General features: G+C 52.3%; 1 protein-coding gene and 12 non-coding genes across 13 annotated transcripts; all 13 read left to right on the top strand.

Annotated features, from left to right (window-relative positions):
* Positions 1 to 410: 410 nt before the first annotated feature.
* LOC126159054 (5S ribosomal RNA) lies at positions 411 to 529 on the top strand. The gene has a single exon (XR_007533995.1). It is a non-coding gene; the product is annotated as a 5S ribosomal RNA (ribosomal RNA).
* Positions 530 to 1,373: 844 nt separating this feature from the next.
* On the top strand, positions 1,374 to 1,492 carry LOC126159209 (5S ribosomal RNA). Its single transcript, XR_007534131.1, has one exon. It is a non-coding gene; the product is annotated as a 5S ribosomal RNA (ribosomal RNA).
* A 1,029-nt stretch (positions 1,493 to 2,521) lies between these two features.
* Positions 2,522 to 3,507, top strand: LOC126159034 (uncharacterized; the record flags this gene model as incomplete). Its single annotated transcript, XM_049916487.1, has 2 exons — positions 2,522 to 2,651; positions 2,823 to 3,507. Coding segments are annotated over 2 exons (815 nt in total), but the record flags the coding sequence as incomplete, so codon positions are not given.
* Positions 3,508 to 9,044: 5,537 nt separating this feature from the next.
* On the top strand, positions 9,045 to 9,163 carry LOC126159235 (5S ribosomal RNA). The gene has a single exon (XR_007534151.1). It is a non-coding gene; the product is annotated as a 5S ribosomal RNA (ribosomal RNA).
* An 845-nt stretch (positions 9,164 to 10,008) lies between these two features.
* Positions 10,009 to 10,127, top strand: LOC126159234 (5S ribosomal RNA). The gene has a single exon (XR_007534150.1). It is a non-coding gene; the product is annotated as a 5S ribosomal RNA (ribosomal RNA).
* Positions 10,128 to 10,987: 860 nt separating this feature from the next.
* On the top strand, positions 10,988 to 11,106 carry LOC126159233 (5S ribosomal RNA). The gene has a single exon (XR_007534149.1). It is a non-coding gene; the product is annotated as a 5S ribosomal RNA (ribosomal RNA).
* Positions 11,107 to 11,951: 845 nt separating this feature from the next.
* Positions 11,952 to 12,070, top strand: LOC126159197 (5S ribosomal RNA). The gene has a single exon (XR_007534127.1). It is a non-coding gene; the product is annotated as a 5S ribosomal RNA (ribosomal RNA).
* An 855-nt stretch (positions 12,071 to 12,925) lies between these two features.
* On the top strand, positions 12,926 to 13,044 carry LOC126159064 (5S ribosomal RNA). Its single transcript, XR_007534004.1, has one exon. It is a non-coding gene; the product is annotated as a 5S ribosomal RNA (ribosomal RNA).
* Positions 13,045 to 13,893: 849 nt separating this feature from the next.
* LOC126159048 (5S ribosomal RNA) lies at positions 13,894 to 14,012 on the top strand. The gene has a single exon (XR_007533989.1). It is a non-coding gene; the product is annotated as a 5S ribosomal RNA (ribosomal RNA).
* Positions 14,013 to 14,862: 850 nt separating this feature from the next.
* Positions 14,863 to 14,981, top strand: LOC126159185 (5S ribosomal RNA). The gene has a single exon (XR_007534116.1). It is a non-coding gene; the product is annotated as a 5S ribosomal RNA (ribosomal RNA).
* Positions 14,982 to 15,831: 850 nt separating this feature from the next.
* Positions 15,832 to 15,950, top strand: LOC126159056 (5S ribosomal RNA). Its single transcript, XR_007533997.1, has one exon. It is a non-coding gene; the product is annotated as a 5S ribosomal RNA (ribosomal RNA).
* An 845-nt stretch (positions 15,951 to 16,795) lies between these two features.
* Positions 16,796 to 16,914, top strand: LOC126159173 (5S ribosomal RNA). Its single transcript, XR_007534105.1, has one exon. It is a non-coding gene; the product is annotated as a 5S ribosomal RNA (ribosomal RNA).
* A 7,840-nt stretch (positions 16,915 to 24,754) lies between these two features.
* Positions 24,755 to 24,873, top strand: LOC126159038 (5S ribosomal RNA). Its single transcript, XR_007533980.1, has one exon. It is a non-coding gene; the product is annotated as a 5S ribosomal RNA (ribosomal RNA).
* Positions 24,874 to 25,308: the final 435 nt, after the last annotated feature.

The raw sequence follows: 25,308 nt of genomic DNA, 5'->3' as shown, positions 1-25,308 counted from the left end.
TGCACTGCAAATTTCGCAGACACCTGGTGTGAGGCGAGGCGAGGCGAGGCGAGGCGAGGAAGCCCACATCGCTACCAGTGGGCCCTCCAGCACGACACTGCCGCACCCCGCACAGGCCCTCCGCTGAACACCAGGGACAAGATGCGTCCTCCGCTAGTGTCGAAGGCTGCACGCGCCCAGCGAATGACAGGGGGTGCAACGAGCAGCAGTGCGTCTCACACACGCGGCGGTGCGCCCGCCAATTCGGCCGTCACTCTGCTGGGACGCCGGGCGCGCCTCCCCGCGCCGTCCTCGAGGAACTGGCGGTTGCGGAAGGAAGCGCTTTCGTCAAATGCGGCCGAAAACTAACATTTTGTGTGTTGGGAGAAAAGCCGAAAGCGAATTCTGCCGTGCTCCTACATTAGATGAGCGCCAACGGCCATACCATGATGAATACACCGGTTCTCGTCCGATCACCGAAGTTAAGGGTCATCGGGCCCGGCTAGTACTTGGATGGGTGACCGCCTGGGAAACCCGGGTGCTGTTGGCTCCCTTCCTGTTTTTTTTTGTTATGTCGCCAGCCCAATTTTCAAACTACCTTTCTGTTGTGACAAAGATGCTTCCTTAAGCCTTTTAAACTACTGTAATGGTACGAAAATGCAGTAATTAACTCAGTTTGAGGGAGAATGTGCTAACCAAGTTTGCCAAGAAGACTTTGAAAACGACAAAACAGTACGAATCGGCAGGTGACTTCTGAAATACGTCACCGCCTATTGTTGTGTAGGAGTTTAGAGTTCCAAATTTGATTTGTAACCACGAATTTATTCCTTAGTCGTCTCGTCTCGTCTCGTCTCGTCTCGTCCCGCAGACGTTTGTCGTGCTTGCGCTGTCATATGGACCACGACCCGAGCGGCAGCGAGCGGCAGTCGAGCAAAGTCGGGACAAGTCGGGACGGGGACAGGGACAGGGATAGGAATGGTGCGAATGCACTGCAAATTACGCAGACACCTGGTGTGAGGCGAGGCGAGGCGAGGCGAGGCGAGGAAGCCCACATCGCTACCAGTGGGCCCTCCAGCACGACACTGCCGCACCCCGCACAGGCCCTCCGCTGAACACCAGGGACAAGATGCGTCCTCCGCTAGTGTCGAAGGCTGCACGCGCCCAGCGAATGACAGGGGGTGCAACGAGCAGCAGTGCGTCTCACACACGCGGCGGTGCGCCCGCCAATTCGGCCGTCACTCTGCTGGGACGCCGGGCGCGCCTCCCCGCGCCGTCCTCGAGGAACTGGCGGTTGCGGAAGGAAGCGCTTTCGTCAAATGCGGCCGAAAACTAAAATTTGTGTGTTGGGAGAAAAGCCGAACGCGAATTCTGCCGTGCTCCTACATTAGATGAGCGCCAACGGCCATACCATGATGAATACACCGGTTCTCGTCCGATCACCGAAGTTAAGCATCATCGGGCCCGGCTAGTACTTGGATGGGTGACCGCCTGGGAAACCCGGGTGCTGTTGGCTCCCTTCCTGTTTTTTTTTGTTATGTCGCCAGCCCAATTTTCAAACTACCTTTCTGTTGTGACAAAGATGCTTCCTTAAGCCTTTTAAACTACTGTAATGGTACGAAAATGCAGTAATTAACTCAGTTTGAGGGAGAATGTGCTAACCAAGTTTGCCAAGAAGACTTTGAAAACGACAAAACAGTACGAATCGGCAGGTGACTTCTGAAATACGTCACCGCCTATTGTTGTGTAGGAGTTTAGAGTTCCAAATTTGATTTGTAACCACGAATTTATTCCTTAGTCGTCTCGTCTCGTCTCGTCTCGTCTCGTCCCGCAGACGTTTGTCGTGCTTGCGCTGTCATATGGACCACGACCCGAGCGGCAGCGAGCGGCAGTCGAGCAAAGTCGGGACAAGTCGGGACGGGGACAGGGACAGGGATAGGAATGGTGCGAATGCACTGCAAACTACGCAGACACCTGGTGTGAGGCGAGGCGAGGCGAGGCGAGGCGAGGCGAGGCGAGGCGAGGAAGCCCACATCGCTACCAGTGGGCCCTCCAGCACGACACTGCCACACCCCGCACAGGCCCTCCGCTGAACACCAGGGACAAGATGCGTCCTCTGCTAGTGTCGAAGGCTGCACGCGCCCAGCCGGACGTGTGTTAGGCTCGTGCCTGCTGACACCTTCGTGTGCTGCAGGCGGTGTCTTCGTCGCGTGTTTGGTGCTGCGCCTCGCAGCGTTCTCTCTTCTCTACTAGTTCCTGTAAGTTTATTGACGCTTTATTATGAATCGTGCTAACTCCGTACAGTGTGTTTTTGATAGGAACGCGGCTAGACCGTCGCCTTTTGATGTACACGAATGGGTATTTTCCGAATTGCGTATTCCCGAATCTGATTTGATCGGTATCCAGCTTGACTTTATTCAAAACTCTGTATTTTTGAAACTTCCGACCGCGGATTTTGTAGACAAGCTTGTTACCGAAAGTGGTGGAGTTAAGAAGTTTAAGCACGTGGACGGTGCTTTGTCTGATGTTTTGATTCTGCCGGCAGGCTTCGGCATTCGAAATGTGAAAGTTTATAATGTTCCGTTCGAATGCCCAAATGAGGCCATTGCTCGTAAACTCGGAGAATTTGGCACCGTGCTTAGTGTGGAGAATGATGTGTGGCCTGCAGGATTTAGGTACCGGGTTCTGAGTGGTGTTCGGACGGTCCGTGTAGATTTGAAGAAACATATACCGTCGTATTTGCTCATTGCTGGCACGCGCGCTTTCCTCAGCTATAGTGGGCAGCCGCAGACGTGCTCCGTGTGTGGCAAAACAGATCATTTGCGACAAACCTGCACTTTACGCAGGCCGGCTCAGCTGCCGCGCGAAGCTGCTGATACCTCCACGTATGCGGGCGCGTTGGTTGGACCCCCCTCGATCACCCCGCCCGACCGACCGGTTTCTGCCGCTCCTGCAGCTGAGGCTCCTGTGTCTGACAATGTGACTCCGCCCACAGTTGTCGTTCCCCCGGTTGTGTCAGAACAAAGTTTACCTGCCGATCACACCCCTCGCGAGGTCCGTATTGCTGATTTGCCAGCCGTCAGTGTTTCGGACGTGCCCGTTCCGGAGACTTCTGAAATGTTGGTCGCGTCACCACGGCCGATTTCAGTCCCCGCCCCGCCGACAGACAAGCGGAAATTGCCGTCACAGCCGGGCCCGTCCACCGCCGGCGAGGCGGATGCTAGCGGTGCCGAAAGTGAGGTGTCCCAAGCTTCCACTCAGTCCGCCCCTGCCGATCCAAAACCGAAGCGTAAAAGGTCAAAGAAGCGTTCGAAAACGGCGCCCACTGAGGGCGTCGACGTCACCTTCGACCAGGCGGTTGAGGGACTGACGGATACTTTGGTCCAAGAGCGTCGCGACGCACCTTTCGTACACGGTCCACCTGTGTCGGTGCCCACCGCCCCCGCTTCCCGGCCCGTTCCGGACGCCGCACCTGCTCCTTCGGACACCATGCAGTGGTCTGATGATGTGGAGGAGGATCACTTTTTCTAGTTTCGCTTAAGTTACAGAGTCCACCCTGACGCGTGCATTCCACCAGTTACGCGTCCTCACCCTTAATATCAATCACATCCGAAGTGACCGTAAAGTTCACGCCCTCTTACACTTTTTGCAATCTGCTCGTTGCGATGTGGTTTTCCTTCAAGAAATAACAGCTGACGTTGTCCCGCATCTTACTGCCTATAATGTAATTCTTAATATTGATCCGGAAGCGACCTTTGGTACGGCTATTTTAATCACGCCCGGTTTAGAGTATAAACACGTAGAAATTTTACCGAATGGACGAGGGTTGGCATGTGTTATCTGCGACATATTTTTTGTTAACGTGTATGCCCCTTCTGGAACTGACATTAAACGTCTGAGGGATACTTTTTTCCATCATGATTTATGTCAGCTCTTCCATCGAAACCACCGACGGATCATCTTAGGTGGTGATTTTAATTGTGTCTTGCGTGATGCCGACCAGGAGCCGACGGCGAATAAGTGTCTTGCACTGCAAACTTTAGTTGACACTTTTAAACTTGAGGACACGTGGCTTTGTTTTAGTCCGACTGCTACAGGTTTTACTTATTTTTATCCTACTGGGCATAGTAGATTGGACAGATTTTATATATCGCCGGACCTCGCTGCTCAAATCTTGCAGGCAGAAGTTGCTCCCGTCGCTTTTTCGGATCATTGTGGTTATTTGTGTGCTTTTAATGTTCCGTCTGTTCGCCCAGAACGTACGCGATCCTACTGGAAATTCAATGTTAGTGTTTTGGATGACGTCAGTCTTGTCGAACAGGTGCATTTGTTGTGGCACCAACTTCTTCAGAGCCGCCCACAGGCGGGTTCTACTGTCGATTGGTGGCTCCGTCACGCTAAACCGGCTATTCGTACTCTGCTCATTAATTACTGTCGTGACAAGGCCCATTGGGAAGTGATGACGGTCGCTTTCTATCGCGATTGTTTACAGGATTTAATTACTCGGGTTACCGACCGCCCTGAACTCCTTCCCACGTTACGGAAAATTAAGACGAAGATTTTAAACCATCTGCATCGGAAGGCACAGGGCTCTGTTGTCCGTAGCAGGCCTTTCGATCCCACTTTGGAGGAACCGCTTTCATTGTATCATTTACGACGGGCCCGTCTGCGGCGTGAAAAACTTTTATTCACCGACTGGATAACGCGTGACGGTCTTAGGACTTCAGATTGCCGGGTGATTCAGGACGAAATTTACGATCACTACTCTAATCTCTTTCAATCTCAACCTTTGAATGAAGCCTCCTTGCAGATGTTTTTACACGACCTGCCTTCTATTTTAACGCGTCAGGATAGACTTCTTTTAAATGAGCGTTTTACAGCTGCTGATGTTTCTGCCGCCGTTAAGGCTAGCCCGAAGGGAAAGGCCCCTGGCCATGACGGCATTCCTGTGGAATTTTATGTGAAATTTTCCGGTCTTTTAACTGATACTTTTGTTGCCATGGTGAATGAAATACATAATGGTCTCGATGTGCCGGAAGAATTTTTAGAGGGTCTCGTCGTCCTCATCCCGAAAACCACTGGCATCCCAAGTGCGGTGACTTTACGGCCGATCACACTCTTAAACGCCGATTATAAAATCATAGCACGCTGCTTTTCCCACCGTTTGCGGCCGGCGTTGAAGACCGTCATTAGTCCTTCTCAATCGTGTGCCGTACCTGGACGGAATATTTATGACGCTGTACTCGCGTATCGTGAGTGTATCGCTTCTGCCTCGTCACGCCGTGGCGGCCGGGCTGCGATACTTTCCATTGATTTTCATAACGCGTTTGATAGAATTAGTCACGAGTACTTGCGGCGGGTCATGTCTAAGTTTGGATTTGGTTTAACATTCACGCATGTGATATCTAACCTTCTGAAATCGGCTACATCCAGAATCCTTTTTCATGGCCAGGCCGGTGATGTCCTCAGGATGAACAGATCCGTCCGCCAAGGGTGCCCACTTTCCATGGGATTATTCGTTTTAGCGTTGGATCCTCTGATCCGTAAGATAACAAATGTTTGCCACGGTGTCCCGTTTGGTACGGGTTCGCTTGTCTGTCGGGCGTATGCGGACGACTTGGGTGTTTTTATCCAACGTCCCGATGATATTGATACGCTCCGCCTCATTCTTCACCAATTTGAAACGGCATCGGGTGCGGTTGTGAACCCCCGTAAGTCCATCTTACTGCCGCTTACTGCGACCATGAGGGCTATCCGTCGTGATTGGTATACCGTAAGGTTGCGACATAAGATTCTCGGGATCCAGATGACTGCCAATGTACAACAAATGGCGGTGATAAATTGGCGCGCGGTGTTATATTCTGTACGAGCGGCGACTCAGGCTGCCGCCAAACGAAATTTGTCTTTGCTGGATAGAGCTTCGGTTGTAAATACCCAGGTGTTGGCCAAGGCCTGGTACTTGGCTCAAGTTTTGCCGGTGCCGAAGGAGATTGAACGGGCAATCAAGCATGCTGTTTCTTGGTTGGTCTGGCGAGGCGAAATCTTTAAAGTCGCCTACAATATTTGCACGCTCCCGCCGGACAGGGGCGGCGTCGGTATGGTTGATTTTCCTTCAAAGTGTGCTGCCCTTTTGCTCCACCGAACCAACCGTGTAATAGCCAATGCGGGGCTTAGCCCCACGTCGGTACTCTTCGACCTTTACCGCCCTGCTTCTCTCCGCGCGCCTGTCTCTGTCCAGGCTATCCCGTACAGATTGAATTTCGTTCGCCAGTATTTCCTCCACACTAGCTATCTGATAGGCGACGACCGGCGCAGGGGTAGCGTCAGCGCGATCGCAGAGGCCCTCCGCGGAACTCTGCCGACTAACAAATGGGAGTTGAGGCTGCCGCAATGCGATTGGCGGACGGTGTGGTCCAACATTTCCAGTAAATTGTTGACATCCGATGTTCGGGCCACCTGGTATAAAGTTGTGAATCGCACCGTTGCCACGAATGCGAAACTCCACGCAATCAATCTCCTCCCGAGTGGCCTCTGCGGGCGGTGCGCGGCTGAGGACACGATCGAACACCGTTTTGTGTGCCCCCAGTTTCAAGAGGTATGGGATGCCACCCGTGAGATGTTGGCATTGATCAATCGGACTACCCCGCGTGCCATACAGCCTTTGTATATCCTGGTTCCCGACTGGCGGCCGTATCCTGCCACCAAGAGAAACGCTACCGTGTGGATCGCTGCGCATGCTGCACATGCGATTTTTTCTCTTCGACTCATGGATCGCTTGCAGTTTTTGACGTATCTTTGGGACTACTATGGGCGGGAGAAACGTAACCCGCAGTATGTTTCCAATTATGCCCGATTTTTAGATGTACCTCTACGGACCGCCTTTACCAAATTACATATTTCTCTCCTGCCATGATTATGTACTTTCCATTCCACTGTTCCTTTTGGTGGAATGTGCGGAATGATATCATTGTTCTATTCTTGATGTATGACAGTTAATTTGTCTCACCGGCTCGACTAATCTTCCGCCATTTTGGGAGGTTGTCCTTAGGATTGCCATATTGGTTTTTTTTTTTTCTCTCCTGGATTTGACGATTTGTTCCCTAATTGCTGACTTTTCCTAAATTTTTGTGACTATTGCAGGACTGTCAATTGACTTGTCCCTGAACTGTGAGACGGTGCTTAAAGATATTTTGTGTTGAAACGGTTGCCTCTTGGGCACGGAAATCAAGCTTATCGAGAAGACGAAATATGTTTGCTGCTGCCGGAATTGTGTAGAATTCACCTTTACCGTGCGCCGGACATATTTGGCACGTATAGTGTGCTCGTTCGTGTGTGTTTTTTATTTTTAAATTTTCTTTGAGAGTCTCTTTACTTTTGCTTTTCTCTTGCGGCGGGAGGCCTCCGCTGCTGACTTGTGGTCATTGTCCTTCTAGAATGGTTTTTTATTTGTGTTTCGCGTTTGCGTTCTTCCTTCCTCACGTTATATCCACACCTTCAGCGGATGGTATTCCTTTCTCACATCGTTTTGGACATGTTTCCGCTGGCCACAATGGACCTTTGTTCTCCTAAAGGATCTCAACAAAAAAAAATAAAAAAAAATAAAAAAAAAAAACAAAAAAAAAAAAATAAAGAAAAAAAAAAAAAGAAACCAATAAGAAAAATGCTAATCTCACAAAAAAAAAAAAAATAAAGGGAGTACAATACACCACCTTTTCCGTTATTCCCTGTTTCTTGGGTTGGGAGGGCGAGGGAGACACTGTGGCCGGGCCTCGGATTGCGACCCCCGCCCGCTTTGCCTCCACCGCCACCCTGGCCTGCTCTTACAATGAAGTATATTTAGTTTAAAAACAAAAAAAAAAAAACAAAAAAAGTTCTCGTCCGATCACCGAAGTTAAGCATCATCGGGCCCGGCTAGTACTTGGATGGGTGACCGCCTGGGAAACCCCGGTGCTGTTGGCTCCCTTCCTTTTGTTTTTTTGTTATGTCGCCAGCCCAATTTTCAAACTACCTTTCTGTTGTGACAAAGATGCTTCCTTAAGCCTTTTAAACTACTGTAATGGTACGAAAATAAAAAAAAAAAGAAAAAAAAAAAAAAAAAATAAAAAAAAAAAAAAGTTCTCGTCCGATCACCGAAGTTAAGCATCATCGGGCCCGGCTAGTACTTGGACGGGTGACCGGCTGGGAAACCCGGGTGCTGTTGGCTCCCTTCCTGTTTTTTTTTTTTTTGTTATGTCGCCAGCCCAATTTTCAAACTACCTTTCTGTTGTGACAAAGATGTTTCCTTAAGCCTTTTAAACTACTGTAATGGTACGAAAATGCAGTAATTAACTCAGTTTGAGGGAGAATGTGCTAACCAAGTTTGCCAAGAAGACTTTGAAAACGACAAAACAGTACGAATCGGCAGGTGACTTCTGAAATACGTCACCGCCTATTGTTGTGTAGGAGTTTAGAGTTCCAAATTTGATTTGTAACCACGAATTTATTCCTTAGTCGTCTCGTCTCGTCTCGTCTCGTCTCGTCCCGCAGACGTTTGTCGTGCTTGCGCTGTCATATGGACCACGACCCGAGCGGCAGCGAGCGGCAGTCGAGCAAAGTCGGGACAAGTCGGGACGGGGACAGGGACAGGGATAGGAATGGTGCGAATGCACTGCAAACTACGCAGACACCTGGTGTGAGGCGAGGCGAGGCGAGGCGAGGCGAGGCGAGGCGAGGCGAGGAAGCCCACATCGCTACCAGTGGGCCCTCCAGCACGACACTGCCGCACCCCGCACAGGCCCTCCGCTGAACACCAGGGACAAGATGCGTCCTCCGCTAGTGTCGAAGGCTGCACGCGCCCAGCGAATGACAGGGGGTGCAACGAGCAGCAGTGCGTCTCACACACGCGGCGGTGCGCCCGCCAATTCGGCCGTCACTCTGCTGGGACGCCGGGCGCGCCTCCCCGCGCCGTCCTCGAGGAACTGGCGGTTGCGGAAGGAAGCGCTTTCGTCAAATGCGGCCGAAAACTAACATTTTGTGTGTTGGGAGAAAAGCCGAAAGCGAATTCTGCCGTGCTCCTACATTAGATGAGCGCCAACGGCCATACCATGATGAATACACCGGTTCTCGTCCGATCACCGAAGTTAAGCGTCATCGGGCCCGGCTAGTACTTGGATGGGTGACCGCCTGGGAAACCCGGGTGCTGTTGGCTCCCTTCCTGTTTTTTTTTGTTATGTCGCCAGCCCAATTTTCAAACTACCTTTCTGTTGTGACAAAGATGCTTCCTTAAGCCTTTTAAACTACTGTAATGGTACGAAAATGCAGTAATTAACTCAGTTTGAGGGAGAATGTGCTAACCAAGTTTGCCAAGAAGACTTTGAAAACGACAAAACAGTACGAATCGGCAGGTGACTTCTGAAATACGTCACCGCCTATTGTTGTGTAGGAGTTTAGAGTTCCAAATTTGATTTGTAACCACGAATTTATTCCTTAGTCGTCTCGTCTCGTCTCGTCTCGTCTCGTCCCGCAGACGTTTGTCGTGCTTGCGCTGTCATATGGACCACGACCCGAGCGGCAGCGAGCGGCAGTCGAGCAAAGTCGGGACAAGTCGGGACGGGGACAGGGACAGGGATAGGAATGGTGCGAATGCACTGCAAATTACGCAGACACCTGGTGTGAGGCGAGGCGAGGCGAGGCGAGGCGAGGAAGCCCACATCGCTACCAGTGGGCCCTCCAGCACGACACTGCCGCACCCCGCACAGGCCCTCCGCTGAACACCAGGGACAAGATGCGTCCTCCGCTAGTGTCGAAGGCTGCACGCGCCCAGCGAATGACAGGGGGTGCAACGAGCAGCAGTGCGTCTCACACACGCGGCGGTGCGCCCGCCAATTCGGCCGTCACTCTGCTGGGACGCCGGGCGCGCCTCCCCGCGCCGTCCTCGAGGAACTGGCGGTTGCGGAAGGAAGCGCTTTCGTCAAATGCGGCCGAAAACTAACATTTTGTGTGTTGGGAGAAAAGCCGAACGCGAATTCTGCCGTGCTCCTACATTAGATGAGCGCCAACGGCCATACCATGATGAATACACCGGTTCTCGTCCGATCACCGAAGTTAAGCGTCATCGGGCCCGGCTAGTACTTGGATGGGTGACCGCCTGGGAAACCCGGGTGCTGTTGGCTCCCTTCCTGTTTTTTTTTGTTATGTCGCCAGCCCAATTTTCAAACTACCTTTCTGTTGTGACAAAGATGCTTCCTTAAGCCTTTTAAACTACTGTAATGGTACGAAAATGCAGTAATTAACTCAGTTTGAGGGAGAATGTGCTAACCAAGTTTGCCAAGAAGACTTTGAAAACGACAAAACAGTACGAATCGGCAGGTGACTTCTGAAATACGTCACCGCCTATTGTTGTGTAGGAGTTTAGAGTTCCAAATTTGATTTGTAACCACGAATTTATTCCTTAGTCGTCTCGTCTCGTCTCGTCTCGTCTCGTCCCGCAGACGTTTGTCGTGCTTGCGCTGTCATATGGACCACGACCCGAGCGGCAGCGAGCGGCAGTCGAGCAAAGTCGGGACAAGTCGGGACGGGGACAGGGACAGGGATAGGAATGGTGCGAATGCACTGCAAACTACGCAGACACCTGGTGTGAGGCGAGGCGAGGCGAGGCGAGGCGAGGCGAGGCGAGGCGAGGAAGCCCACATCGCTACCAGTGGGCCCTCCAGCACGACACTGCCGCACCCCGCACAGGCCCTCCGCTGAACACCAGGGACAAGATGCGTCCTCCGCTAGTGTCGAAGGCTGCACGCGCCCAGCGAATGACTGGGGGTGCAACGAGCAGCAGTGCGTCTCACACACGCGGCGGTGCGCCCGCCAATTCGGCCGTCACTCTGCTGGGACGCCGGGCGCGCCTCCCCGCGCCGTCCTCGAGGAACTGGCGGTTGCGGAAGGAAGCGCTTTCGTCAAATGCGGCCGAAAACTAACATTTTGTGTGTTGGGAGAAAAGCCGAAAGCGAATTCTGCCGTGCTCCTACATTAGATGAGCGCCAACGGCCATACCATGATGAATACACCGGTTCTCGTCCGATCACCGAAGTTAAGCGTCATCGGGCCCGGCTAGTACTTGGATGGGTGACCGCCTGGGAAACCCGGGTGCTGTTGGCTCCCTTCCTGTTTTTTTTTGTTATGTCGCCAGCCCAATTTTCAAACTACCTTTCTGTTGTGACAAAGATGCTTCCTTAAGCCTTTTAAACTACTGTAATGGTACGAAAATGCAGTAATTAACTCAGTTTGAGGGAGAATGTGCTAACCAAGTTTGCCAAGAAGACTTTGAAAACGACAAAACAGTACGAATCGGCAGGTGACTTCTGAAATACGTCACCGCCTATTGTTGTGTAGGAGTTTAGAGTTCCAAATTTGATTTGTAACCACGAATTTATTCCTTAGTCGTCTCGTCTCGTCTCGTCTCGTCTCGTCCCGCAGACGTTTGTCGTGCTTGCGCTGTCATATGGACCACGACCCGAGCGGCAGCGAGCGGCAGTCGAGCAAAGTCGGGACAAGTCGGGACGGGGACAGGGACAGGGATAGGAATGGTGCGAATGCACTGCAAATTACGCAGACACCTGGTGTGAGGCGAGGCGAGGCGAGGCGAGGCGAGGAAGCCCACATCGCTACCAGTGGGCCCTCCAGCACGACACTGCCGCACCCCGCACAGGCCCTCCGCTGAACACCAGGGACAAGATGCGTCCTCCGCTAGTGTCGAAGGCTGCACGCGCCCAGCGAATGACAGGGGGTGCAACGAGCAGCAGTGCGTCTCACACACGCGGCGGTGCGCCCGCCAATTCGGCCGTCACTCTGCTGGGACGCCGGGCGCGCCTCCCCGCGCCGTCCTCGAGGAACTGGCGGTTGCGGAAGGAAGCGCTTTCGTCAAATGCGGCCGAAAACTAACATTTTGTGTGTTGGGAGAAAAGCCGAACGCGAATTCTGCCGTGCTCCTACATTAGATGAGCGCCAACGGCCATACCATGATGAATACACCGGTTCTCGTCCGATCACCGAAGTTAAGCATCATCGGGCCCGGCTAGTACTTGGATGGGTGACCGCCTGGGAAACCCGGGTGCTGTTGGCTCCCTTCCTGTTTTTTTTTGTTATGTCGCCAGCCCAATTTTCAAACTACCTTTCTGTTGTGACAAAGATGCTTCCTTAAGCCTTTTAAACTACTGTAATGGTACGAAAATGCAGTAATTAACTCAGTTTGAGGGAGAATGTGCTAACCAAGTTTGCCAAGAAGACTTTGAAAACGACAAAACAGTACGAATCGGCAGGTGACTTCTGAAATACGTCACCGCCTATTGTTGTGTAGGAGTTTAGAGTTCCAAATTTGATTTGTAACCACGAATTTATTCCTTAGTCGTCTCGTCTCGTCTCGTCTCGTCTCGTCCCGCAGACGTTTGTCGTGCTTGCGCTGTCATATGGACCACGACCCGAGCGGCAGCGAGCGGCAGTCGAGCAAAGTCGGGACAAGTCGGGACGGGGACAGGGACAGGGATAGGAATGGTGCGAATGCACTGCAAACTACGCAGACACCTGGTGTGAGGCGAGGCGAGGCGAGGCGAGGCGAGGCGAGGCGAGGAAGCCCACATCGCTACCAGTGGGCCCTCCAGCACGACACTGCCACACCCCGCACAGGCCCTCCGCTGAACACCAGGGACAAGATGCGTCCTCTGCTAGTGTCGAAGGCTGCACGCGCCCAGCGAATGACAGGGGGTGCAACGAGCAGCAGTGCGTCTCACACACGCGGCGGTGCGCCCGCCAATTCGGCCGTCACTCTGCTGGGACGCCGGGCGCGCCTCCCCGCGCCGTCCTCGAGGAACTGGCGGTTGCGGAAGGAAGCGCTTTCGTCAAATGCGGCCGAAAACTAACATTTTGTGTGTTGGGAGAAAAGCCGAACGCGAATTCTGCCGTGCTCCTACATTAGATGAGCGCCAACGTCCATACCATGATGAATACACCGGTTCTCGTCCGATCACCGAAGTTAAGCATCATCGGGCCCGGCTAGTACTTGGACGGGTGACCGCCTGGGAAACCCGGGTGCTGTTGGCTCCCTTCCTGTTTTTTTTTTTTTTGTTATGTCGCCAGCCCAATTTTCAAACTACCTTTCTGTTGTGACAAAGATGCTTCCTTAAGCCTTTTAAACTACTGTAATGGTACGAAAATGCAGTAATTAACTCAGTTTGAGGGAGAATGTGCTAACCAAGTTTGCCAAGAAGACTTTGAAAACGACAAAACAGTACGAATCGGCAGGTGACTTCTGAAATACGTCACCGCCTATTGTTGTGTAGGAGTTTAGAGTTCCAAATTTGATTTGTAACCACGAATTTATTCCTTAGTCGTCTCGTCTCGTCTCGTCTCGTCTCGTCCCGCAGACGTTTGTCGTGCTTGCGCTGTCATATGGACCACGACCCGAGCGGCAGCGAGCGGCAGTCGAGCAAAGTCGGGACAAGTCGGGACGGGGACAGGGACAGGGATAGGAATGGTGCGAATGCACTGCAAATTACGCAGACACCTGGTGTGAGGCGAGGCGAGGCGAGGCGAGGCGAGGAAGCCCACATCGCTACCAGTGGGCCCTCCAGCACGACACTGCCACACCCCGCACAGGCCCTCCGCTGAACACCAGGGACAAGATGCGTCCTCCGCTAGTGTCGAAGGCTGCACGCGCCCAGCGAATGACAGGGGGTGCAACGAGCAGCAGTGCGTCTCACACACGCGGCGGTGCGCCCGCCAATTCGGCCGTCACTCTGCTGGGACGCCGGGCGCGCCTCCCCGCGCCGTCCTCGAGGAACTGGCGGTTGCGAAAGGAAGCGCTTTCGTCAAATGCGGCCGAAAACTAACATTTTGTGTGTTGGGAGAAAAGCCGAACGCAAATTCTGCCGTGCTCCTTTATTAGAGAGCGCCAACGGCCATACCATGATGAATACACCGGTTCTCGTCCGATCACCGAAGTTAAGCATCATCGGGCACGGCAAGTACTTGGATGGGTGACCGCCTGGGAAACCCGGGTGCTGTTGGCTCCCTTCCTGTTTTTTTTTTTTTTGTTATGTCGCCAGCCCAATTTTCAAACTACCTTTCTGTTGTGACAAAGATGCTTCCTTAAGCCCTTTAAACTACTGTAATGGTACGAAAATGCAGTAATTAACTCAGTTTGAGGGAGAATGTGCTAACCAAGTTTGCCAAGAAGACTTTGAAAACGACAAAACAGTACGAATCGGCAGGTGATTTCTGAAATACGTCACCGCCTATTGTTGTGTAGGAATGTAGAGTTCCAAATTTGATTTGTAACCAGGAATTTATTACTTAGTCGTCTCGTCTCGTCTCGTCTCGTCCCGCAGACGTTTGTCGTGCTTGCGCTGTCATATGGACCACGACCCGAGCGGCAGCGAGCGGCAGTCGAGCAAAGTCGGGACAAGTCGGGACGGGGACAGGGACAGGGATAGGAATGGTGCGAATGCACTGCAAACTACGCAGACACCTGGTGTGAGGCGAGGCGAGGCGAGGCGAGGCGAGGCGAGGAAGCCCACATCGCTACCAGTGGGCCCTCCTGCACGACACTGCCGCACCCCGCACAGGCCCTCCGCTGAACACCAGGGACAAGATGCGTCCTCTGCTAGTGTCGAAGGCTGCACGCGCCCAGCGAATGACAGGGGGTGCAACGAGCAGCAGTGCGTCTCACACACGCGGCGGTGCGCCCGCCAATTCGGCCGTCACTCTGCTGGGACGCCGGGCGCGCCTCCCCGCGCCGTCCTCGAGGAACTGGCGGTTGCGGAAGGAAGCGCTTTCGTCAAATGCGGCCGAAAACTAACATTTTGTGTGGTGGGAGATAAGCCGAACGCGAATTCTGCCGTGCTCCTACATTAGATGAGCGCCAACGGCCATACCATGATGAATACACCGGTTCTCGTCCGATCACCGAAGTTAAGCATCATCGGGCCCGGCTAGTACTTGGATGGGTGACCGCCTGGGAAACCCGGGTGCTGTTGGCTCCCTTCCTGTTTTTTTTTTTTTTGTTATGTCGCCAGCCCAATTTTCAAACTACCTTTCTGTTGTGACAAAGATGCTTCCTTAAGCCTTTTAAACTACTGTAATGGTACGAAAATGCAGTAATTAACTCAGTTTGAGGGAGAATGTGCTAACCAAGTTTGCCAAGAAGACTTTGAAAACGACAAAACAGTACGAATCGGCAGGTGATTTCTGAAATACGTCACCGCCTATTGTTGTGTAGGAGTTTAGAGTTCCGAATTTGATTTGTAACCACGAATTGATTCCTTAGTCGTCTCGTCTCGTCTCGTCTCGTCTCGTCCCGCAGACGTTTGTCGTGCTTGCGCTGTCATATGGACCACGACCCGAGCGGCAGCGAGCGGCAGTCGAGCAAAGTCGGGACAAGTCGGGACGGGGACAGGGACAGGGATAGGAATGGTGCGAATGCACTGCAAATTACGCAGACACCTGGTGTGAGGCGAGGCGAGGCGAGGCGAGGCGAGGAAGCCCACATCGCTACCAGTGGGCCCTCCAGCACGACACTGCCGCACCCCGCACAGGCCCTCCGCTGAACACCAGGGACAAGATGCGTCCTCCGCTAGTGTCGAAGGCTGCACGCGCCCAGCGAATGACAGGGGGTGCAACGAGCAGCAGTGCGTCTCACACACGCGGCGGTGCGCCCGCCAATTCGGCCGTCACTCTGCTGGGACGCCGGGCGCGCCTCCCCGCGCCGTCCTCGAGGAACTGGCGGTTGCGGAAGGAAGCGCTTTCGTCAAATGCGGCCGAAAACTAACATTTTGTGTGTTGGGAGAAAAGCCGAACGCGAATTCTGCCGTGCTCCTACATTAGATGAGCGCCAACGGCCATACCATGATGAATACACCGGTTCTCGTCCGATCACCGAAGTTAAGCATCATCGGGCCCGGCTAGTACTTGGATGGGTGACAGCCTGGGAAACCCGGGTGCTGTTGGCTCCCTTCCTGTTTTTTTTTGTTATGTCGCCAGCCCAATTTTCAAACTACCTTTCTGTTGTGACAAAGATGCTTCCTTAAGCCTTTTAAACTACTGTAATGGTACGAAAATGCAGTAATTAACTCAGTTTGAGGGAGAATGTGCTAACCAAGTTTGCCAAGAAGACTTTGAAAACGACAAAACAGTACGAATCGGCAGGTGACTTCTGAAATACGTCACCGCCTATTGTTGTGTAGGAGTTTAGAGTTCCAAATTTGATTTGTAACCACGAATTTATTCCTTAGTCGTCTCGTCTCGTCTCGTCTCGTCTCGTCCCGCAGACGTTTGTCGTGCTTGCGCTGTCATATGGACCACGACCCGAGCGGCAGCGAGCGGCAGTCGAGCAAAGTCGGGACAAGTCGGGACGGGGACAGGGACAGGGATAGGAATGGTGCGAATGCACTGCAAATTACGCAGACACCTGGTGTGAGGCGAGGCGAGGCGAGGCGAGGCGAGGAAGCCCACATCGCTACCAGTGGGCCCTCCAGCACGACACTGCCGCACCCCGCACAGGCCCTCCGCTGAACACCAGGGACAAGATGCGTCCTCCGCTAGTGTCGAAGGCTGCACGCGCCCAGCGAATGACAGGGGGTGCAACGAGCAGCAGTGCGTCTCACACACGCGGCGGTGCGCCCGCCAATTCGGCCGTCACTCTGCTGGGACGCCGGGCGCGCCTCCCCGCGCCGTCCTCGAGGAACTGGCGGTTGCGGAAGGAAGCGCTTTCGTCAAATGCGGCCGAAAACTAACATTTTGTGTGGTGGGAGATAAGCCGAACGCGAATTCTGCCGTGCTCCTACATTAGATGAGCGCCAACGGCCATACCATGATGAATACACCGGTTCTCGTCCGATCACCGAAGTTAAGCATCATCGGGCCCGGCTAGTACTTGGATGGGTGACCGCCTGGGAAACCCGGGTGCTGTTGGCTCCCTTCCTGTTTTTTTTTTTTTTGTTATGTCGCCAGCCCAATTTTCAAACTACCTTTCTGTTGTGACAAAGATGCTTCCTTAAGCCTTTTAAACTACTGTAATGGTACGAAAATGCAGTAATTAACTCAGTTTGAGGGAGAATGTGCTAACCAAGTTTGCCAAGAAGACTTTGAAAACGACAAAACAGTACGAATCGGCAGGTGATTTCTGAAATACGTCACCGCCTATTGTTGTGTAGGAATGTAGAGTTCCAAATTTGATTTGTAACCAGGAATTTATTACTTAGTCGTCTCGTCTCGTCTCGTCTCGTCCCGCAGACGTTTGTCGTGCTTGCGCTGTCATATGGACCACGACCCGAGCGGCAGCGAGCGGCAGTCGAGCAAAGTCGGGACAAGTCGGGACGGGGACAGGGACAGGGATAGGAATGGTGCGAATGCACTGCAAACTACGCAGACACCTGGTGTGAGGCGAGGCGAGGCGAGGCGAGGCGAGGCGAGGCGAGGAAGCCCACATCGCTACCAGTGGGCCCTCCAGCACGACACTGCCGCACCCCGCACAGGCCCTCCGCTGAACACCAGGGACAAGATGCGTCTTCCGCTAGTGTCGAAGGCTGACCGCGCCCAGCGAATGACAGGGGGTGCAACGAGCAGCAGTGCGTCTCACACACGCGGCAGTGCGCCCGCCAATTCGGCCGTCACTCTGCTGGGACGCTGGGCGCGCCTCCCCGCGCCGTCCTCGAGGAACTGGCGGTTGCGGAAGGAAGCGCTTTCGTCAAATGCGGCCGAAAACTAACATTTTGTGTGTTGGGAGAAAAGCCGAAAGCGAATTCTGCCGTGCTCCTACATTAGATGAGCGCCAACGGCCATACCATGATGAATACAGCGGTTCTCGTCCGATCTCCGAAGTTAAGCATCTTCGGGCCCGGCTAGTACTTGGCTGGCTGCCCGCCTGGCAACACCTCGGTGCCGAGCGAGCAGTGTTTTCCTTGTGCGACTTGGCCGGCGGCGCCTCGCGTGTCGTCTGCTTACTTTGCCACGTGGCTTTCTTTCTACTGAACTGTAAGTAATGGATATTCTTTACGATGATAGTGAAGAGCGACAGAACAATGTTCAGTGTGAATTCGAACGTTCCGTCGAGAAACCCTCGGCTTTTGAGATCCATCGTTGGTTAATTGAGGATTTGTTGTTGTCTACTAATGACGTACTCGGTATTCAGTTCGATACGTTCTTAAATTCTGTGTTCTTAAAACTCAAATCTTCCGATCTGTGTGATGCTGTAGTTTCTGTTAATGACGGTGTTCGCAAATTTCGACACCTTAACGGAAATATTAGTAATGTCACTGTGTCTCACGCTGGTTTTGGTCTTCGACAAATACGGATATTTAACCTTCCGTTTGAAATACGTAATGACACTATTTCTCGTCACTTGCGGCCATATGGCACTGTTTTATCTGTCGTGAAGGAGAAATGGTCGTCTGCGTATATATTTCAAGTCGAGAACGGTGTGCGCAGTGTTAAGATGGTGGTTAGGCAGCATATTCCGTCTTTTATTTTGGTAAACGGTCACCGTGCGTTTGTCACGTACAGTGGCCAGCCACAAACTTGCTCCTTTTGTAATGGTGTTGGCCATTATAGGCAGGATTGTCCGAAGCGAAAACGGCCTGTTCAGCTACCGCTTGAGGCCGATTTGCAAGGAGTTAGTTTTGCTTCCGTCGCCGCAACGGTCTTGGGTTCCGCCCCCCCCCGCGCCCGCGCGGCGTGCGGCAGATGTTAATCTTGCTGCCGCCTCGGAAGCGATGGATGTGTCTGCTGATCATAGTGTCTCTGCTGTTGCGACTACCGGCCAGGACTCTTTGTCCACGGTTTCGGAAAACGTGCCTGCTGTTGTTCAACCGGTTGTGGGTGCTGTTGTGTCGGAGACAGTCTCTGACTCCGTGCCGCAGTCGGTAACCGATGTTGTTTCGCGCCCTAATTCGGACTCTGTTGCCCCCACTGTGTCGCAGGCGGAGCCCTCTCCTTCTGTGCCTGCACCCGTCGTTGCACCCTCTGACGTTTCTGAGCCTCTTCCTGTTGCGGAATCGAGCGATGTTTTTGTGGAACCAAAACCGCAGCGGGATGAAGCTCGTTCTCGCAGTTCCAGTAGGCAACGCTTCCGCAGTGCCAGTAGCTCCCCTTCCTACGACAGAGGTTTAGCGCGAGGTGACCGTAGTCCGTCCCCAGTAGGGCGCCCCCCCCGCCTCTTCTTGGGCGTCGCAACGCCGCGCCGGGCGGCGCGACCTCGACGTGGAGCTACGGCCGCCTCAGGCTGCCGGCTCCGGGCGTCAGCCGCCGCGCAAACAACAACAACAGCAGCAGCGTGCCTCCTCTCGCCACGCACAGTCAGCTGATCTGAGTGTTGCAGCGCAGCAACGTGACGTTGCTGTTCGCCATCTACGGACTGTGTTAAGTCAACCCGCCTCTGTAGATGTGCCTGTTTTAGCGCCAGACACGGTTTCGGCTGTGACTGCGGCATCTCTGTCGACTAAACGGAAGGCAGAGGATGTACACCGTCGTCGCGCTGGTCCTTCTATTCACGACCGCGTGTCGGTGCCTTCTTCCGACGTGGAGATGTCCGTTAAGGATTCTGTGTCGGTCGCTTCTGGCGTGACGGCTACTGCCACCCTGCCGCCCCTCTCCCCCTTCGAGCCTTCGGAGTGGGCGAAGGATGTTGTGGAGGGTGGGGAGACGTAGTGTGTGTCCTGTGTGCCCCCTCCCCTGTCGCGCACCTGCACCTCCCGTGTTTTATGTGTGTTTTACTTTTGTGTGTGTCTTTTAATTGTGTGAGTCTATGACTTACGATTTTAGCCAGTGGAATGTTGTCACCATTAATCTTAACAAATTGAGTCACCCGTGTAAGATACTGGCTTTTAAGAACTTTTTACGTGATCACCACTGCCATGTTGTGTTTTTACAAGAGGTGACGCGTGATGCCCTTGTCTTTTTACACGATTTTAGTGACTTTACTGTTATTGACAATGTTTTACCGGATCACAGTACAGGAACTGCCATTTTAGTACGTTCTGACCTCGTTATTTCAAATGTTGCTATTTTACCTAATGGTCGTGCCGTTAGTTGCACTATACTGGGCGTTGTATTTGTTAACGTCTATGCTCCGTCTGGGAACGATAAGCCGGCGAGGGCTGTTTTTTATGGGCAGGAATTGTGTGCGCTGTTACACCGGAATGTGGATGCTTTAGTTGTAGGCGGCGATTTTAATTGCGTTTTAGATGTTGTTGATCAGGTGCCTCGTCCTAACATTTGTCGCGAGCTCGGCGACTTGGTTCGCAGTTTTCAGCTCGTTGATACGTGGCGTGTTTTAAACCCTGATGTTACGCATTTTACTCATTTTTATCCCACGGGGCACAGCCGCCTGGACAGAATTTACGTTTCTGCCCCGCTTTCTGCCCGTATTTGCCGCACGGAAATGTTTCCCGTGCTGTTTTCTGATCATTCCGGTTACCTTTGTCAGCTTTTATTGCCTAGATTTTGTGTTCCCAGGCGAAAGAATTTGTGGAAATTTAATTGTGCATTATTGAACGACGACCATTTTGTGACGTGTTTTACCAATCTGTGGCAGAAATTGCTCGGGACCAAGCGAGGTGACTGTAGTGTGCTGGAGTGGTGGGTCGGGGAGGCCAAGCCGGTGATCAGGCGGTTTTTAATGGATTTTAGCCGCGAGGCGGCTCGGTGGCGTCGCGCTACCGCCCGCTTCCATCAGGCGTGTTTACAAGACCTCGCGCTGCGCGTGACGTCACAGCCTGCCTTGCTGCCCGCTTTTAAGCAGTTCCAGCGTAAGCTTCTCGCTGATTTGCGTGCTGTTAGTGGCGGTGTCGTCGTCCGCAGCCAGCCTGCGGGGGTTGTGGATGGCGAACCATTGTCGCTTTATCATCTGCATAGGGAACGCAGGCGGCGCGCCCGTCTGCACATCGGTACCTGGAAACAGTGCGACGGTAGACGGACTACTGTCCAGTCCGACATTGAGCGGGATGTTTTTACTCATTTTAGTTCCCTTTTCCATGCGCTGGATGTTGATTGTAATGCGTTGCGGGATTTTTTACAAGTCATACCTCATGTTTTAACTCGTACGGATAGGACGCTTTTAAATGCTGCTTATGTACCTGACGACCTGTACGATGCTATCCGACGAAGCCCTAAAAGTAAATCGCCTGGTCCCGACGGCATTCCTGCTGAATTTTATCTGAAATTTTATGATCTTTTTCGTGATGTTTTTGTGGCTCTTTTAAATGAAATACGGGATGGTGCTGTTATCCCTGCTGCGTTTGAGGAGGGGGTAGTGACATTGGTTCCCAAATCGACTGCGACGCCCTGCATTGACGCTGTTCGGCCGATCACTTTACTGAACGCCGATTTTAAGATTGTAACGCGATGCGTGGCTCAACGCCTTAAAGTTGTTTTACCGTCGGTCCTCAGTGATAGTCAATCATGTGCAGTGCAGGGTCGAAACATTTTTGATGCCGTCCTCGCCTATCGCGACTGTCTCGGTTTTGTTAAAAGTGCGAGACTGCCGACAGCTGCCATCTTCTTAATTGATTTCAAAAATGCTTTCGACCGCATTAGCCATGTGTACCTCCGCCAGGTTCTTGTGCGGATGGGCTTCGGTTTTAAGTTTACGACTGTGGTAAAGCATCTTTTACAAAATGCGACGTCACGTGTTAGTGTCAATGGCCACTTGACGCCAGCTTTCCGTGTTGGGCGCTCGGTGCGGCAGGGGTGTCCCCTTTCAATGGCCCTTTTTTCTGTAGCTTTAGATCCGTTGCTGCGAATTATCGGCCGCGACTGCCGTGGCATTCAGATAGGGACGCACCGCCTCATTTGCAAGGCGTACGCCGACGATCTTGGCGTTTTTCTTGGCCATTCTGATGACGTTGACACTCTATATGGTGCACTGCAACGCTTTGAAAAAGCTACAGGTGCCATTGTCAACCCAACTAAGACTGTTTGTTTGCCTCTTACACCCCGCGCACGGTCCATACAGCGGAGCTGGTTTTGTGTCCGCGAACAGCACAAAGTCCTGGGCGTGCTTTTTTCTTCTCATCCACAACGGATGGAGGCGCTCAATTGGCGGTCTACGCTCCATAAGGTGCGCGCCGTTGCCAAGATCTATGCGGCTCGCACGTTGGCGCTTCGTGACAAGGTGGCCTTGATCAATACTAACATTCTGGCCAGGGTGTGGTACCTCGCACAGGTCCTTCCACTGCCTCGGCAGTTGGAACGTGCCCTCAAGCAGGCGGTGTATTGGTTTTTATGGCGAGGTGACATTTTTAAAGTCTCGTATGACACCTGTACTCTAAGCCCGACAGATGGTGGTTTGGGTTTAGTAGATCTTCGCGCGAAGTGCTCTGCTCTCCTTTGGAAACGGACCACCGTTGTTATGGAGAGGGCCCCGAACGGTACCACTGCGGCGGTCTTCAGTATGTATCGTCCTCTATCAGTGGAGGCGCCGGTGAATGTCTCGCACATTCCCTTTTTTCTTAACTATGTGCGTCGCTACTATATGGACAACAGCTACCTCGCGCTATGTGACGTTCCCAGTCTTCGAGTCTGCGACGTCGTTTCTGCTTTCCGTGGATCACCTGTGCGTTGTAAGTGGGAGTATCGGCTACCGTGGTATAATTGGGTCGCGGTATGGAAAAATCTTGCCAGCCATGTTCTTCCTCCCTCTGTACACGCCGTGTGGTACAAGGTTGTGCATCGTACCTTCCCTACAAATTCGAAGCTCCATTCCATCAACCTCATCTCGTCTGGAGCTTGCGACTTGTGTGATGCGGAAGATACACTTGAACACCGTTTTGTGTGTGGACATTTTTGCAGTGTTTGGGATGCCGCCAGCGATATGATTCGCCTAATCACTCGAGTGGATACGCGTTCAGTCTTGCCGACCGACGCCTTAATTCCTCAATGCGTCGCCTACCCGAATACAAAGAAGAATGCTACGGTGTGGCTCCTGGGTCAAACCGTTTTTGCAATGTTTCACCTGAAATTGACTACTGAATTGGAATTTCTTACCTATTTATGGACTCAGCATGAACAAACTGAAGCTTTGCCTGGCTATCGTGCTACTTTTGCAAATTTTTTGAAGGTTGCACTTGCTCATGCCTTTTCCCGGATGTCGGTGGATGCTTAACATGTTTATGACGGTTTGGTATACTATTCTATTTTGACCGCTCAAGCTGTGTTTTTCAAGGAACGAACACTTATGGAAATACGTGTACTCAGAGGAACTCTTTTTTTTTTTCTTATCTGTGTCTTTTTTTATTTCCGGTACAGTTTACCTTTTTCTTGATTCTGATTTTTTATGCTGTGGACATCGGCACTTTTATTTACAAGCACTGGTTTTCTCCTGTAGGTCTCCCATGTGGCGGCAGTGATATTTTCAATTTTCACTACTGTTACCACGCAGTGACTTTCATTTTTTTGTTTTTTTTTCCTTTTCGTTTCACTTGTCCACCTGATGGACTTTACCCCTCAGTTTTACTGGTGTGGAACTTTCCCGGTAATAGTGACACTAAGGAAGTGGTTTTATTTCTACTGGATTTTGTTTCCCTGGCGGAGTCATTGTCTCCATGCAGAAGATTGCTGGATTATGGTTTTTTTTTTGCTCTTGCCGCTTTTTCCCGACGGACGTCGACCGTTTTAAGGACACCAACGGGGGATACTGACTTTCTTTTCGTCCGTTCGTCGTGGAACATGGAGTCAACAGCACCTTTATAGCTCATGAAGCTCGCCAATAGAAGGCATTTTGTGGAGAGCGACACGGCCGGGCTATAAGGGGAGATGGGAGGCCCGCAAAAAAAAAAAAACCTGCTGTTGGCTCTTTCTCATTTTTTCATTTTTACGTCGCTACACCTGCCAGGCCTCTTTTCATAATAACTTTCAGGTGTCGACAAAGATGCTTCCACAAAAAAAAAAAAAAAAAGGTGCTGTTGGCTCCCTTCCTTTTTTTTTTTTGTTATGTCGCCAGCCCAATTTTCAAACTACATTTCTGTTGTGACAAAGATGCTTCCTTAAGCCTTTTAAACTACTGTAATGGTACGAAAATGCAGTAATTAACTCAGTTTGAGGGAGAATGTGCTAACCAAGTTTGCCAAGAAGACTTTGAAAACGACAAAACAGTACTAATCGGCAGGTGATTTCTGAAATACGTCACCGCCTATTGTTGTGTAGGAGTTTAGAGTTCCGAATTTGATTTGTAACCACGAATTTATTCCTTAGTCGTCTCGTCTCGTCTCGTCTCGTCTCGTCCCGCAGACGTTTGTCGTGCTTGCGCTGTCATATGGACCACGACCCGAGCGGCAGCGAGCGGCAGTCGAGCAAAGTCGGGACAAGTCGGGACGGGGACAGGGACAGGGATAGGAATGGTGCGAATGCACTGCAAACTACGCAGACACCTGGTGTGAGGCGAGGCGAGGCGAGGCGAGGCGAGGCGAGGAAGCCCACATCGCTACCAGTGGGCCCTCCTGCACGACACTGCCGCACCCCGCACAGGCCCTCCGCTGAACACCAGGGACAAGATGCGTCCTCTGCTAGTGTCGAAGGCTGCACGCGCCCAGCGAATGACAGAGGGTGCAACGAGCAGCAGTGCGTCTCACACACGCGGCGGTGCGCCCGCCAATTCGGCCGTCACTCTGCTGGGACGCCGGGCGCGCCTCCCCGCGCCGTCCTCGAGGAACTGGCGGTTGCGGAAGGAAGCGCTTTCGTCAAATGCGGCCGAAAACTAACATTTTGTGTGGTGGGAGATAAGCCGAACGCGAATTCTGCCGTGCTCCTACATTAGATGAGCGCCAACGGCCATACCATGATGAATACACCGGTTCTCGTCCGATCACCGAAGTTAAGCATCATCGGGCCCGGCTAGTACTTGGATGGGTGACTGCCTGGGAAACCCGGGTGCTGTTGGCTCCCTTCCTGTTTTTTTTTTTTTGTTATGTCGCCAGCCCAATTTTCAAACTACCTTTCTGTTGTGACAAAGATGCTTCCTTAAGCCTTTTAAACTACTGTAATGGTACGAAAATGCAGTAATTAACTCAGTTTGAGGGAGAATGTGCTAACCAAGTTTGCCAAGAAGACTTTGAAAACGACAAAACAGTACGAATCGGCAGGTGATTTCTGAAATATGTCACCGCCTATTGTTGTGTAGGAGTTTAGAGTTCCGAATTTGATTTGTAACCACGAATTTATTCCTTAGTCGTCTCGTCTCGTCTCGTCTCGTCTCGTCCCGCAGACGTTTGTCGTGCTTGCGCTGTCATATGGACCACGACCCGAGCGGCAGCGAGCGGCAGTCGAGCAAAGTCGGGACAAGTCGGGACGGGGACAGGGACAGGGATAGGAATGGTG

This window comes from Schistocerca cancellata, unplaced genomic scaffold, assembly GCF_023864275.1.
Source record: "Schistocerca cancellata isolate TAMUIC-IGC-003103 unplaced genomic scaffold, iqSchCanc2.1 HiC_scaffold_1126, whole genome shotgun sequence".
Lineage (NCBI taxonomy): Eukaryota > Metazoa > Arthropoda > Insecta > Orthoptera > Acrididae > Schistocerca > Schistocerca cancellata.
The sequence above is the reverse complement of the archived record's forward strand: the minus strand, read 5'-3'. Positions and strand labels throughout refer to the sequence as shown.